Below are 12,066 nucleotides of genomic sequence, written 5' to 3' on the forward strand. Positions count from 1 at the left end.
GCTTAGAACAGTTCCTGACACATAAGAACTATATTGAGTTTTAGGATTCTTATTATTCTATCCGCCATACAATCCACAGCGAGGGCTGCCACCTCTGCAACTTCAGGCCACAATGTGCTGGCGGGCCCCTCTTCTTGACTCTGAAAGAGGCGGGGAAGAGCGCGCAGGCGCGATGGGGGCGTCTTATGGGAAGCCCTGGCAGCCGGGCGGGTGGCCATCTTGGTAAAGGGCAGCGACGGCGGCTTCTCTACGTCATCAGTCTGCGCGACGGGCGAGCACCCGGCGGTCCTGGTCGCTTCGGGAGCAGTGGGTGGGGTGGGGTAGGGCGGGCGGCGGCGGGCGCTGCCGGGGTGAGCGGTGGAGGGGCGGGATGGGAGAGGCGGCCGTGGCCGCGGGGCCTTGCCCACTGCGCGAGGATAGCTTCACGCGCTTCTCGTCGCAGAGCAATGTGTACGGGCTGGCGGGCGGCGCGGGCGGGCGCGGGGAGCTGCTGGCCGCCACTCTTAAAGGCAAGGTGCTGGGCTTCCGCTACCAGGACCTCCGACAGAAAATCCGGCCCGTGGCCAAGGAGCTGCAGTTCAACTACATTCCCGGTGCGTGGCGCCATGCGGTTGGGGGCCCTGGAACGTGGTGTTGAGAACGCTTCTGAGGCTCTGAGCTGGGTCACACCATGATGGGAGACTGGGATCCGGGTGACTGAAAGGGGTGAAGGCTGATAATCAAGAGGCATTGGTGTCAATGGGTAGGGTTCAGGATTCCTCAGACCTAGAGGTTAGGATCCCTCATACCGTGGGTACAATGATCAGGACTCACCGGGAGCCAGAAGTAATGATGATTGCAGTGGTCGGAGATTAGTGACTACTAGAGGTCAGGGGTCACCATGATTGGGGATATAGGGGTCAGAAGCCCGCCTGAAACGCGAACTTTGAACTGTCCCCTCCCAGTGGACGCAGAGATTGTCTCCATCGACACCTTCAACAAATCACCCCCAAAGCGGGGTCTGGTTGTGGGGATCACGTTCATCAAGGTACCAGGCCCCCCACCTGCCTACCCATCCCCTTCCCTTACACACGTGGCCGATCCCCCTGAGTCTGACCCAAGTCCCCCTGGATGCCCCGGCTCTTTCCTGAGGCCAGTTTCCCATCCCAGGATTCAGGAGACAAGGGCAGCCCGTTTCTTAACATTTACTGCGACTACGAGCCCGGCTCTGAGTACAATCTTGACTCCATTGCCCGTAAGTGTGGCCTCGAGGGAAGGAGGGCTGGGGAAGATGGGAGGGGGGACCTGGCAGGTCCCTGGTGTCCCATCTGCCTGCACTCCCCTTACAGAGAGCTGCCTGAACCTGGAACTCCAGTTCACTCCTTTCCAGCTGTGCCATGCAGAGTATGTAAGCCACAGGTGTAGTACAGTAGAATGTGTGCGCGCGCGTGCGTGTGTGTGTAGGGGGGAGGCTCTAGCAAACGAGGCAGCAAACCTGCCAGTAGACTGTAAGTCAGACTCTAGTTTTGTTTTTGAGAGCACTGTGCTTTTAAGGCAGCTACGGACCAGCCTTGGCTGGCAGGCTACCATTTTGTTAGAGCTTCTGAGTGCTGAGCACCCGTGTCCTAGGCATCCAGAATGCTTGGGTTCTGATGGTCTTGATGTGGACACTCAAGGACCCAGGGGGTGTAAGTTCTGAGATTCCAAGATTTTAAGATTCTGCTGTTTGGTAATTCAGAGATCCTGTCATGATAAACTCATTCTCCTATATCCCATCCTCGTATTTCAAGGAGATGGAAGACAGAACATCTAGAATGTGAGGTTCTAGAATCCCAAAATAGGAGAATTCCAGTCTAGAGCTCTGGATTCCATTCTAGAACACCGGTGGTCTAGCACAACAGTTGGCAAAGTTTCTCTGTTAACTAAGGGCCAGTCTTTATCATAACGACTCAAGTCCACCATCACAGACGAGCACAGCCACCCACACTATGTAAATGAACGGTGTGGCTGTGCTCCAAGACAGCCTTTATTTGACAAGAATCAGTAAGTTGCGTTTGGTCAGTAGGTCATAACTTGCCAGCTTCTGGTCTAACGGGTGAGAATTCTAGAAACCAATGTTCTGGATTCTAGGATTTGGATGTCTCACCATTTTATGACTCTCAGTGTCCACAATGGCCATTTCTAAAAGTTCTGGTATTTCATAGGAAACAGGAAACAGAACTTCGGGAGCCCTGGAGTTCTAGATTAATGAGTCTAGTGCTCTGGGTTCCTGCAGCCTTTTCTAGAGCTCCATGTTCCATTCCTGAACCCACATCCAGAGTGAGGACTCTAGCAAGCAAGGGCTCTAGAATCAGAAGGTTTCTACAATTCTGAGGTTGGAAGATTCCGTACGTGGACTCCACCACACTGGGGTTCTAGATTTCTCTGCTTCCAGGGTCCAGGTCGGGAATCAGCTGGAGACGGTGTTTCTCCTGAGCGGGAATGACCCGGCCATTCATCTCTACAAGGAGGTGAGTCAGAGGGAGGCGCGGTGGGCAGAGCCCGGCTCTCAGGCTGCCATGAGCAGGTGCTGGGCTCTGTGTGTGAACTGGCCAGTGACACATCCCAAGTTGGGGGTTCTGGTCTTGGTTCCCCCAGAACGAGGGGCTGCATCAGTTTGAAGAACAGCCCGTGGAAAACCTCTTCCCAGAGCTCACGAATCTGACCAGTAGGTAAGAGGGCTCCTGAAAGAGGCCGGCGGGCGGCCCCGGGGAGGCGGCCTCCGAGAAATCAGGCGGTGGGAAAGCCCTCAGGGACAGCAGAGACAGGGATGACCTCAGGGAAACTGGGCAAGGGAGGTGAGCCCAGAAAACTCGGGTGGCAGACATGCGGTGGATGTCGGAGAAATTGGTCGGTGGTGGTGATCCCAGAGAGAACGTGAAACCCCGTGGTTGCAATTGACCCCGGAGAGAAAGCAGGTGGTAGCAGTAACCTCGGAGAAACCAAGGCCCAGCGGGGTCCCAGGGCTACAGGAAGGGTGTGGATGGTCCTCAGGAGGCAGAATGTGGGGCCCGTATCTGATGACGCCCTCCGGCCCCTCCGCCCACCAGCGTCCTCTGGCTTGATGTCCATAATCTCCCCGGCACGTCCCGGCGACTCTCAGCTCTGGGCTGTCAGAGCGGTTATGTCCGAGTGGCCCACGTGGACCAGCGAAGTCAAGGTGATGGACAGGATGGGGACCTGGTGGGGGGCGAGTGGGTGGGCCTGGGGCAGGGCCCTGATGCCTCACCGTCCACACAGAGGTTCTACAGACATGGGCGATCCTGCAGGACGGCCCCATCTCCCGAGTGATCGTGTTCAGCCTCTCAGCCCCCGAGGGTGAGCTCGAAGCGGGGGGGGGGGGGGGGGGGCGCGCCACTCTGCAGACTCAGCTTCCCAATCCCAGATTCACACCCCTGTCCCAGAGCGTCCAGCCCCCGCTTATCCCTCCCGTGGCCTCTCCCACCTCTCCGTGCTCTCACATTTCATGTCAGTGACTTGCCCCTGAATTCTAATCTTCGTCTTTTACCCTGGAGTTGACCTTGTGCCTTTCCCTTGGTCTAACCATCAGCCCTCACATTGTGACTTCCTCCAATCCCCCTCTGTGGCCTCCTCACTCTGTCTCTTGCTTTGATCTGCCCCCGAGCTTTTCCTGGGGACTCAGTGCTAACCCTCAGCTCGTTCCCCCCTCTCCCCACTGCGTGCTGCTCTGTCCCTCTTGCTGTGACCTGCCCTTCTCTGGCAGCTCCCCTCGCGTTACCCCTGCGGGCTGCCTTCTGCCCCTTGGGTCAGGTCTTGACTCCTCTCCCTCCCTCTCTGGCCTCGCATCTATTCTTCCCATCATCTTGTGGTCTAACCTCGAAGCTTCTCTCCGTAGCACGGCATAGGTAGGGTCTTCCTCCTCTCATGGAGCGGGGGGGGGGGGGGGGGGGGGGGGGGAGCCTGGAGCCTGTCCCCTCAGGCCCCGCCCCACTCGAATCCCTTCTCCAGAAACCCAGGACCGGCCACAGCGGGAAGAGTACAGTGTGCTCGTGGCCAGCATGTTGGAGCCAGCGGTGGTGTATCGGTGAGTGGCCCGTGGGGCGGACACACGGGGCGGCCTGACCTCCTTCCGCACGCGGTCATTCTCAGGAGGAAGTCCCCTCGGGTGAGGTGGTCCAGGGCTGGGCAGGTAAAGGTGTTCACGCCCCAGGGAGGGCGAGGGTGAGTGTTTGGGTCTAGAACTTGAAGCGGATCCATTGAAGCCTCGGGACGAGGGGGCAGGGACGGAAAGGGCTGCTCCCCTAGGAGGCGCATGTTGGCAGATGTTTAACAGCTGGCTCAGTGAGTGAGAAAGCGCTCGTGTGTACCGTTTGCCATTTCTGGGGTGTAAGTAACTCCCAGCATGGTGGGTTTTGAGCCACCAACCTGACACCGGCCAGCCACGGGCTCCAGGAGGCAATGTGGGTGTCCAGACTGGAGCCCAGGGTGTCACCTCCATTCCGGAGGGAGATGGTCCCGCCTCCAGGGGACAGTGTGGGCGTCCATAGTGGGGAATAACTAGCAGACAGTCTGAGTGAGCAGCTTGATGGATGTGCAAATGTCTGGGATGGAGACGAGGGTGCCCAGGCCCGAGCAGGGGAGCAGCGTGGGCCACGCGTGGTGACCACAGTCTCCCCACCGCCTCCGTGACCCCCAGGGACCTGCTGAGCCGAGGCCTTGAGGACCAGCTTCTCCTGCCCGCCAGTGACCAGTTTGACAGCGTCCTCTGCGGCTTGGTCACCGACATAGATCTGGACGGGCGCCCCGAAGTCCTGGTGGCCACCTACGGACAGGTGGGACTGGAGGGGTGGGGCCGCCTCCCCCGTCCCCTCCCACTGCCCCCCCTTCCGCACCCCTACCCACGTGGTCCTGACCCCTCGCCCGGCCCAGGAGCTGCTCTGTTACAAGTACCGCGGCCCGGAGTCCGGGCTCCCCGAGGCCGAGCGTGGATTCCACCTGCTGTGGCGGCGTGGCTTTTCCAGCCCGCTGCTGGCGCTGGCACACGTGGACCTGACCGGGGACGGGCTGCGGGAGCTCGCCGTGGTCTCCCTGAAGGGCGTGCACATCCTGCAGGTAGAACTGGGCTTCTCAGGTCGGGGGGCGCCCCTGCAGCAGAGCCCGAGATGGGGGGGTTCGCTCCCCAGCCTTCTCGACGGCGGTGCTCCCACAGGAAACACGTCAGGGGCCACGGGGAGAAGCCATGCGGGAGGTGGTGTCAGGGGCCCGACCCCACAGGAGCCCTGCAGCTGGAGCCCAGCGTTCAGGTTCAGGCACAGGGTCGTTGGCCGCAGGCCCCCCTCCTGGAGGAAGGAATAACCTGCTTCTGGGAGGAGAGGAGGCCGCTGGCTGGGGGTGGCCCATCGTGGCAAAGGGGGCTGCTCGGCATCCTGACTTCAGCCCTTGGTTCCTCGTGCTTTGTCCGCCTCCGTCCCTTCGCTGTAGCCTCGCCCAGACCTGCCCCCACCCCCACCTGGTGATCTAACCTCCGACCTTCTGCTGGGGTCTGACCTCCGCCCTCCCGCGGGGACGGACTCTCCTCGCTGCCTCGCCCCCTCCTCTGTGTGCTGCCGACTTCACTCCGGCTGGGGTCTGACCACCTTGCTGTTGCGTTTGGACTTCGAGCGACATTTCCTACCCTCCTCCTGAAGTCTCCCCTCCAGTCAGTCTCCGGCTTTCCCGGCGTCTCACCTTGAACCTTTCCGCTATGGCCTAACCTCAGAACTTTCTGTTGCAGTCAGGCCCTTGAGCTTTGGTCTGTGGTCCGGCCTTGTGCTGTACGTTGACCCCCACCATGGCGGCCTAACTGCCGGAACTTCTGTTAGCGTCTGGGAGCCACCTGTTCAATAGTCCGGGGTCCAACCCAGAGCCCCCTCCCCCCCATTCCATTTAACCTCCAACTAATGCAGCCTCACGTCTGACCTTTTCCCTGTGGCTCCACCCCCACCTCTCAGGCCTTTGTTTCCTAGTGTGCTGTTGGCTCTCACCTTGCTTCTGGTCTGCCTCCAAGACCCTCTCTGTATGGTCTAGCCTGGGTTCTTTCTCCCGGAGGCTAACCATACCGCCTCCTCTAAGTCTTTGCTTGGGTCTTTTCCTACCGTGTGTGACTCAACAGAATGGTCTAGGTTAGACCTCAGCAGAAAGGGGAACCATTGGAGCCCCGTGGAGAGGTCTGAGGTTACACCCTCATGGAAAGGGCAAAGGTTAGATCCCAGTGCAAGAGGCCGTGGTCCGACTGTGAGAGAAAGGACCCTTTACTGTGGTCTCACCATCTCCTCACCCTCTTCCCTCACTCAGGCCGCCTCACTGCAGTCTCTTCTCCCCTTTCTGTTAGGGTCTAGCCGCAGACCCGCCAGCCGGGGCCTCGCTCTGTCCCTCCTGTGACACCACATTCCTCTCTGTTTCACGGAGCTGGCCCTTCCTCCGTCCCGCTGGCCCGCTCTCTGTTGGCAGGGCCCGGCCTCTGTCCCCCCATCCCCTCCGCCCCCCCACTCCCGTGGTCTAACCTACGCCCTTCCTGCCGCCTCAGCCCCGCCCTCTTCTTGTCCCCACAGCACAGCCTGGTCCAGGCCTCGGAGCTGGTCCTGACCCGGCTTCGGCAGCAAGCGCAGCAGAGGAGACGCCAGTCACAAAGGCCTGGGGACAGGGCGGCTCCAGGGCCTGCTGAGACCCCGGCCACCTGAGCTCCCACCCACCTCTGGCCCCAGACGCAGGGGTGATTCACTGGGACCGTCACCTTTAGCCCTTCATGGCAGGGAAGCATCCCGAAGGAGGGGACGGGCTCCCCAGACGCCCCAGGGTGGCGGAGCTGTGAGTTCCTGCTCTGGCTCTGCCCCGATGCACCCCGTGACCCCGGCTGATGCACTTCTGTCTCTGTGCCTCAGTGTCCCCCTTCGGAAACGGGGTCATCTCCCCCAGCCCCCCTCTTCCGTCCCCAATGAGAATTGGTGAGCCAACAATTATTTATACGTCCAGAGGAACCAGACTCTGAGTCGCCTTCATTCTTTTGTTCGGACAAATGGTTGGTGAGCGCCCACCCTGTGCCAGGCTCCGTGTCAGGTGCCGGATTCACCCAGAACAGTGGAGGGCAGGGGATACAGGGAGAGAAAAGTCCAAGGTTCGACCTAGAAGAGGGACGGAGGTGAGATCGTGGCGTAGACCTCAGGGAACAGAGCAGGAGACTAGAAACGAGGCCCAGACATAAAGGCTGCAGTGAAACCAATGCCAAAGACTGTAGAATCTGATGGAAATGACTGAGGTTGGACCCCAGTGGAGAGGCCTGGGTCCGAGGTTAGACCCTGGTGGGAAAATACAGAGCTTCAGCCTCAGAGGAAAGGATATGGGGGGCGGGGAGGGGAAGGACTTCTGTGGGGAAGCTATGGTCAAATTGCAGCAGAAGGTCTGAGGCTAGACCCCCTCCCCACCGGATGAATAATGCTGAGGTTGGACCCTCGCAGATTACTGTGGTTAGACCTCCCCAGCAGAAAGCAACTGAGTTTAGAGCCCCGCTGGGGCGTGCTGAGATGAGATGCGACCCAGCGGGGACAGACCTGGGATGTGCCGTGTTGCAAAGGACACAGGTTAGACGGGATCAGAAAGCCCAGGGGATCCAGGGACCAGGGAGCTTGAGCTGGGGGTGCAGATTGCCCTGGCTCTGCCGGCCGTGTGAATTGCCCCTCCTGCGGCCCCTTCTTTAGCAAGAGGAATCGGGGGCCTGTATCTCAGGGACCAGCCAGGGCTGGAACCGGAAGAACTCCTGCCCTCCCCCACTGCGGGCCAGGAATAGCCTCTGGGGCAGGAGGGTTGGGGAATAATTCCTGAGGAGGACCCAGGCTGGTGGGGAGGGAAGGGCCCTCTCCTCCCTGCAGCAGGGTTTGGGTGGGACTCCCTCTTCCTGGGGCAGAAGGGACAGGCACCAGAGTCCTGGCCATCTGTACTACCTCCTGCCGTGGAAGTCCGCCCAGCAGTCTGCCCACCCACGCTGATCAGCAAGACCAAGCTATCAGGTGGGGCTTTAGGAGGCCGGAGCCCACCAATCCTTGGCTGCTCTTGTCGCCTCCCAGAGCCCAGGCCCAAGCGTGGGAAATGGCCGGGAGCTGCATGGCCTCCCTCGCCTCCTGGCAGCCTGCCCAGGGTGTCCAGCCCGGACTGGCGGTGGGCGCTGGGCACGGGCAGGAGCAAGGTCTCCCTCCCGCTGCCCGCCGGCCAAGGCAGAGAGCTGCGTCCACCTCAGGACCCCTGATGGTGTGTCTTCGGGGTCTGGGACACTCGCCTGGTCCCTTGCGATTTGCTTTCCGACTTCTTCCTTGCTCCTCCGTCTGGGGCAGTGCGCAGTGCAGCGGTCAGGAGTGTGGAGCCCGAAGCCATACGTGGCCGCTCTGTGCCTCAGTTTCCCCATCTGCGAACTGGGGCCGAGAGCATTTACTTCGCAGTAAGGTAGTTAGTGGGACCAGGGGTGTCAAGGCATGGCAAGCACTTGCAAAAAAAAATCTGTCACACTGCCTGGCACACGGAAAGGGCAGCTCGAACAGCAGCTGCTGTTACTATTACTGATGAGCGCCTTTGTGGTTGTTGGTGGCTCGCTTTGCGAGGTTATCCGAGGCGGGCACATGTGAATTTGGATCTAACTCTGGCTAAACATTCTTGCCCTCCCCCTGGTTCTGGGAGCCTGTAACTATTTGTAGCTGTTTTTGCCTCTTTGGCCCTTGTATGGATCAGTGTGTGTGGGGGGGAGGGAGGGCAAGGATGCTGGTTAATGACCCTCAGCACCCCACCCCCACACCACACACACACACACACACACACACACACACACACACACCATACACAAGCTCCCTCTGCCGCTGTCCCTTGCCTGTAGTGCTGAACCTGCAGGGGGGGTGGGAGGCTTGGGCTCCCCCTAACCTCCTCTCTCCAGGCCCCTCCCCAAGCCTCCCCCGCCTGTCGCCTGCCTCCCTTCTCCCGCCTCCTCCTCCTCCCCTCCCTCTCCGGCTCCTCCTCCCTCCCAGCTCTCTCCCCCGCCCCTCCTCCTCCCTCTCTCCCGACTCCCCCTCCCCCGTGTCCCTCCCCCCTCTTCCTCTCCTCCTTCTATCCCCTCTCCCTCCCCTCCTCCCCGGCTCTCCCTCTCAGTCTCCAGCTTCTCTCTCTCTCCCTCTCTGTCTGTCTGTCTTTCTCTTTCTCTGTCGGGCGGAGTCGCCCACCTCCGGCAGCCCAGTGCTAGGGGGACCTGGTCCAGGCTGTAGCTGCAGGTAAGAGACCCCCCAGTTCTGGGGGGGGGCATGGAGGAAGGACGGTATTGCCCCGGGCGGGTGGAGGGGGACATTTGAGGAGCCAGGAGCCGCTCTTCCCTGAGCTCATTTATGGGGGGTGGGGGGCTGCATATCCCAGGCTGGGACACCGGGTGCCTTCTGTGGGGCCAGGGCGCCACCAGCAGCCAACATCCTCGGCCCCTCCGGGGTTCCAGGGAGCATGGCGGGCTGGGGAGGGGGTGCCTCGAGAACACCCCAGCCCGTCTGGGGCAGCCCCCCTTCGCGTTCTCTCCCTCCGCCCCCGCCTTCCTGCGTCTGGGTCCCGTCTGTCTCTCCACATCTCTCAGGGGTCCAGTCCCGCACAGTCTGCCTGCCTCTCCGGGTCCCTTCCCCAGTGTCTCTGTCTGTCAGTCCCTCACTCCCGCCTCTGTCCCTGTTTCCCTCTGTGCCTGGGTCTGTTCTGTGCCTTTTCGGGGCTCTGTCTCTAAGTCCTTGGTCTCTTTCTCTCTGCCTTCCTCTTTCGCCATCTGTGTGTGTCTCTCTCCCTCCTGTCTCTGCTCCCCCGTGTCTCTGTCTCTGCGGGTCTCTGTCTGTCTCTCCCCTGCCCCTGTCTCTCCTCTTCATCTCGTCTGTAGGTATGTGGTCTCTGTCGCTCTGTCTATCGCTTCACTGGTAGCGGGTTAATTCTCCTCCTACACACCTTTGTCCCCGCCCCTGGCACGGGGGAGACCTGGCGGAAGAAGATCCCCACCCCCCCAGAGTGGGCCCCCCCAGAAGCCACGGGGTCCCCCAAACTCCTCTCCCTTCTTCTGCCCAGCTCCCGCCCAGCCTCCCTCCCCCGAGGACAGAGCCCCTCTCCTCCCTCTTCGCGTAGGCTGGACCAGTCCCTCCTGCAGTCTGACTTCTATACCTTGTCTGTCGGGGGTTGTCCATCGCTTGCCTCATCCATTCTTTTGACAGTTGCTGGCGCCTTTCCTCCGCCAGGCACAGCACTGAAGTCCTGGGGTGGCTCAGGCCGGTCCTTTCTGCAGCCTTACCTCCGTCCCTCTCGGGGCAGACCAGCCTCATCAGGGACTCAGACCCCCCATCTCTCGGTGGGGGGTGGATTCCCATCCCCTGGGGGCTCCCTGAGGGCCCCTCTGAGTCCGGAAGTCCCTGGCCAGTACATCCTCTTCTTTCCTGGGGGGAAGGGGACCCAGAAAGGTGGGCGAGAATGAGTGACAAGGGGAGAGGTGTGAGCGGAGCCCACGCTGTGATGGGGTGAGGTCCTCAAGTACCCACGTGGGGCCCGGGTGGGTTCAAAAGAGCACTGGGTTAGGAGTCCCACCCCTTGAGGGTCCATTCTCCCCTGCCCCTGATCTGAAGCTGCGTGACCTGGCCAAGCTCTTTCTCCCTCCGGACCCTCAGTTTACCCATCTGCGTGTGGTAGCCCTGGAGCACTGAGCCTCCTGGCACGTGGTTCACCCTGGGACAGGAAGGGGGTGTGTTTAGAAGCTCGGGTCCCCACCTCTAAAGTCTCTCCGAGGCGCTGTGGGCAAGCCCTGGCCCCACCGAGCACAACCGGGAGCCCCCCCTTCGCTCGCCAATGTGGGGGAGGGACGGGGTCCCACCCGGCGTGCCAGACTGGACCCCTTCCCTTAGGCTTGCAGTCCTGCCCCAGACAGGTCTCTGAGGCCCCGAGAGGCGTGTGAGGCAGACCCCGGCGTGCTTACCACTGGCCCAGCTGGACACTTGCCCACGAGGGCGGGGGGGAGATCGGGAGATGCCACCATCTGCCCCCCGGACTCCTACCCTGGCCTCCACCTGATCCTTCTCCCCCCCCCGGATTCTAAACCCAGATTAGGTTTCAGGGCTGCTGGTGGACGAAGAGGAGAGACAGGCGCCTCTAAGCAGAGGAAGTGCAGCTGTCCCCAGCGACAGGACTCAGACCTCTTGGTCATTCATTTCACAAATATTTATCTAGCACCTTCTCTTCCTGACACCCCCCCCCCACCTCCCCTAAGGCCTCAGGTTTTGCAGAAAAAGGGACTGGGCCAGGCCGCTTTGACCACCCCCCCAGGCAAGGAGGGCAGGCATGAGAACCTCCCTTGGCTGACTCTGGTCTCCCTTGAGGACCGCAGCAGGACGGACAGGTGGTTAGATGTGGGGGGCACTTTCCAGGCCAGGGCCCTCCCGTGAGAGAGGGAGTTAGACGCTTGACATGAATTCTTGACTCCCAGGTAGTCCTCGTTTCTTCTGGAAGCCAGGAAAAAGGGAGGGAGAAGAGGGCATGAGTCTTCGCTTTGGATCCTGGTGGGTTTGTAATTATGCCTAAGTTGCTGCTAATTAGGGGGCTGCTAATTAGATGTATCATTAGGGGCCTTGCCGAGGGGGCTAATTGTGTGGTGGCCCTTTAAGAATCCCCCCCTCTCCCCGCCCACACACACACACACACACACACACACACTCCTCAGGGAAGTTCTGCCAACATTCTACCTCCCTCCTCCAGAGGAGCCGGCTCCCAGCCCGTGAGTATGTGGGCGTGTTTTGGGGGCAGGCTGTGGGTTAGACTCAGAGAAGAACTTTCAGACAGAAATGGGAGTTACTGGGAGAACTGAGGCTGCTGGGCAAGACAGGGGTCAGGGAGGTGGAGATTCTGAAGACCTCTCCTTCTCTCAGTACCCACCCCCTTTTTATAGGCTACTGGGTTACGATGGCAACGTAAGAGAGGGGCCGAGGAGCTGGCAGTTCGGGCCACTCCCAGAGAGAGAAATGGAGCCAGAGTTGGTGCTGGGGGCTTTGAATGAGTTTTAACCTCTCTGAG

The 12,066-nt window shown here is 60.6% G+C and overlaps 2 protein-coding genes across 4 annotated transcripts in view; both read left to right on the plus strand.

The window, feature by feature from the left end:
• The first annotated feature begins 370 nt into the window (after nucleotides 1–370).
• KPTN (kaptin, actin binding protein) lies at nucleotides 371–6,789 on the plus strand. 3 transcript variants are annotated; one of them, XM_039244497.1, is made up of 12 exons: nucleotides 371–593; nucleotides 945–1,027; nucleotides 1,150–1,234; nucleotides 1,329–1,398; nucleotides 2,414–2,489; nucleotides 2,617–2,690; nucleotides 3,069–3,178; nucleotides 3,259–3,336; nucleotides 3,988–4,063; nucleotides 4,676–4,811; nucleotides 4,909–5,091; nucleotides 6,570–6,789. In XM_039244497.1, the coding sequence occupies exons 1-12, from the start codon at nucleotides 371–373 to the stop codon at nucleotides 6,696–6,698; spliced, it is 1,323 nt and encodes a 440-aa protein (XP_039100428.1). In that variant the 3' UTR covers nucleotides 6,699–6,789. The 3 variants fall into 3 exon arrangements, with proteins under 3 accessions (XP_039100428.1, XP_039100437.1, XP_039100443.1); XM_039244506.1 differs by having other exon boundaries at nucleotides 1,329–1,383; XM_039244512.1 differs by lacking the exon at nucleotides 4,909–5,091.
• A 2,411-nt stretch (nucleotides 6,790–9,200) lies between these two features.
• The window catches only part of SLC8A2 (solute carrier family 8 member A2), a 32,354-nt gene continuing 29,488 nt past the window's right edge, over nucleotides 9,201–12,066 (plus strand). Inside the window, exon 1 of the mRNA XM_039244491.1 lies at nucleotides 9,201–9,263. The gene's annotated coding sequence lies outside the window, so the exon portion shown is untranslated. The remainder of the gene's footprint in view (nucleotides 9,264–12,066) is intronic.

The sequence above is a fragment of the Hyaena hyaena genome, unplaced genomic scaffold (assembly GCF_003009895.1).
Source record: "Hyaena hyaena isolate Hyena2069 unplaced genomic scaffold, ASM300989v1 scaffold_9, whole genome shotgun sequence".
Classification (NCBI taxonomy): Eukaryota; Metazoa; Chordata; class Mammalia; order Carnivora; family Hyaenidae; genus Hyaena; species Hyaena hyaena.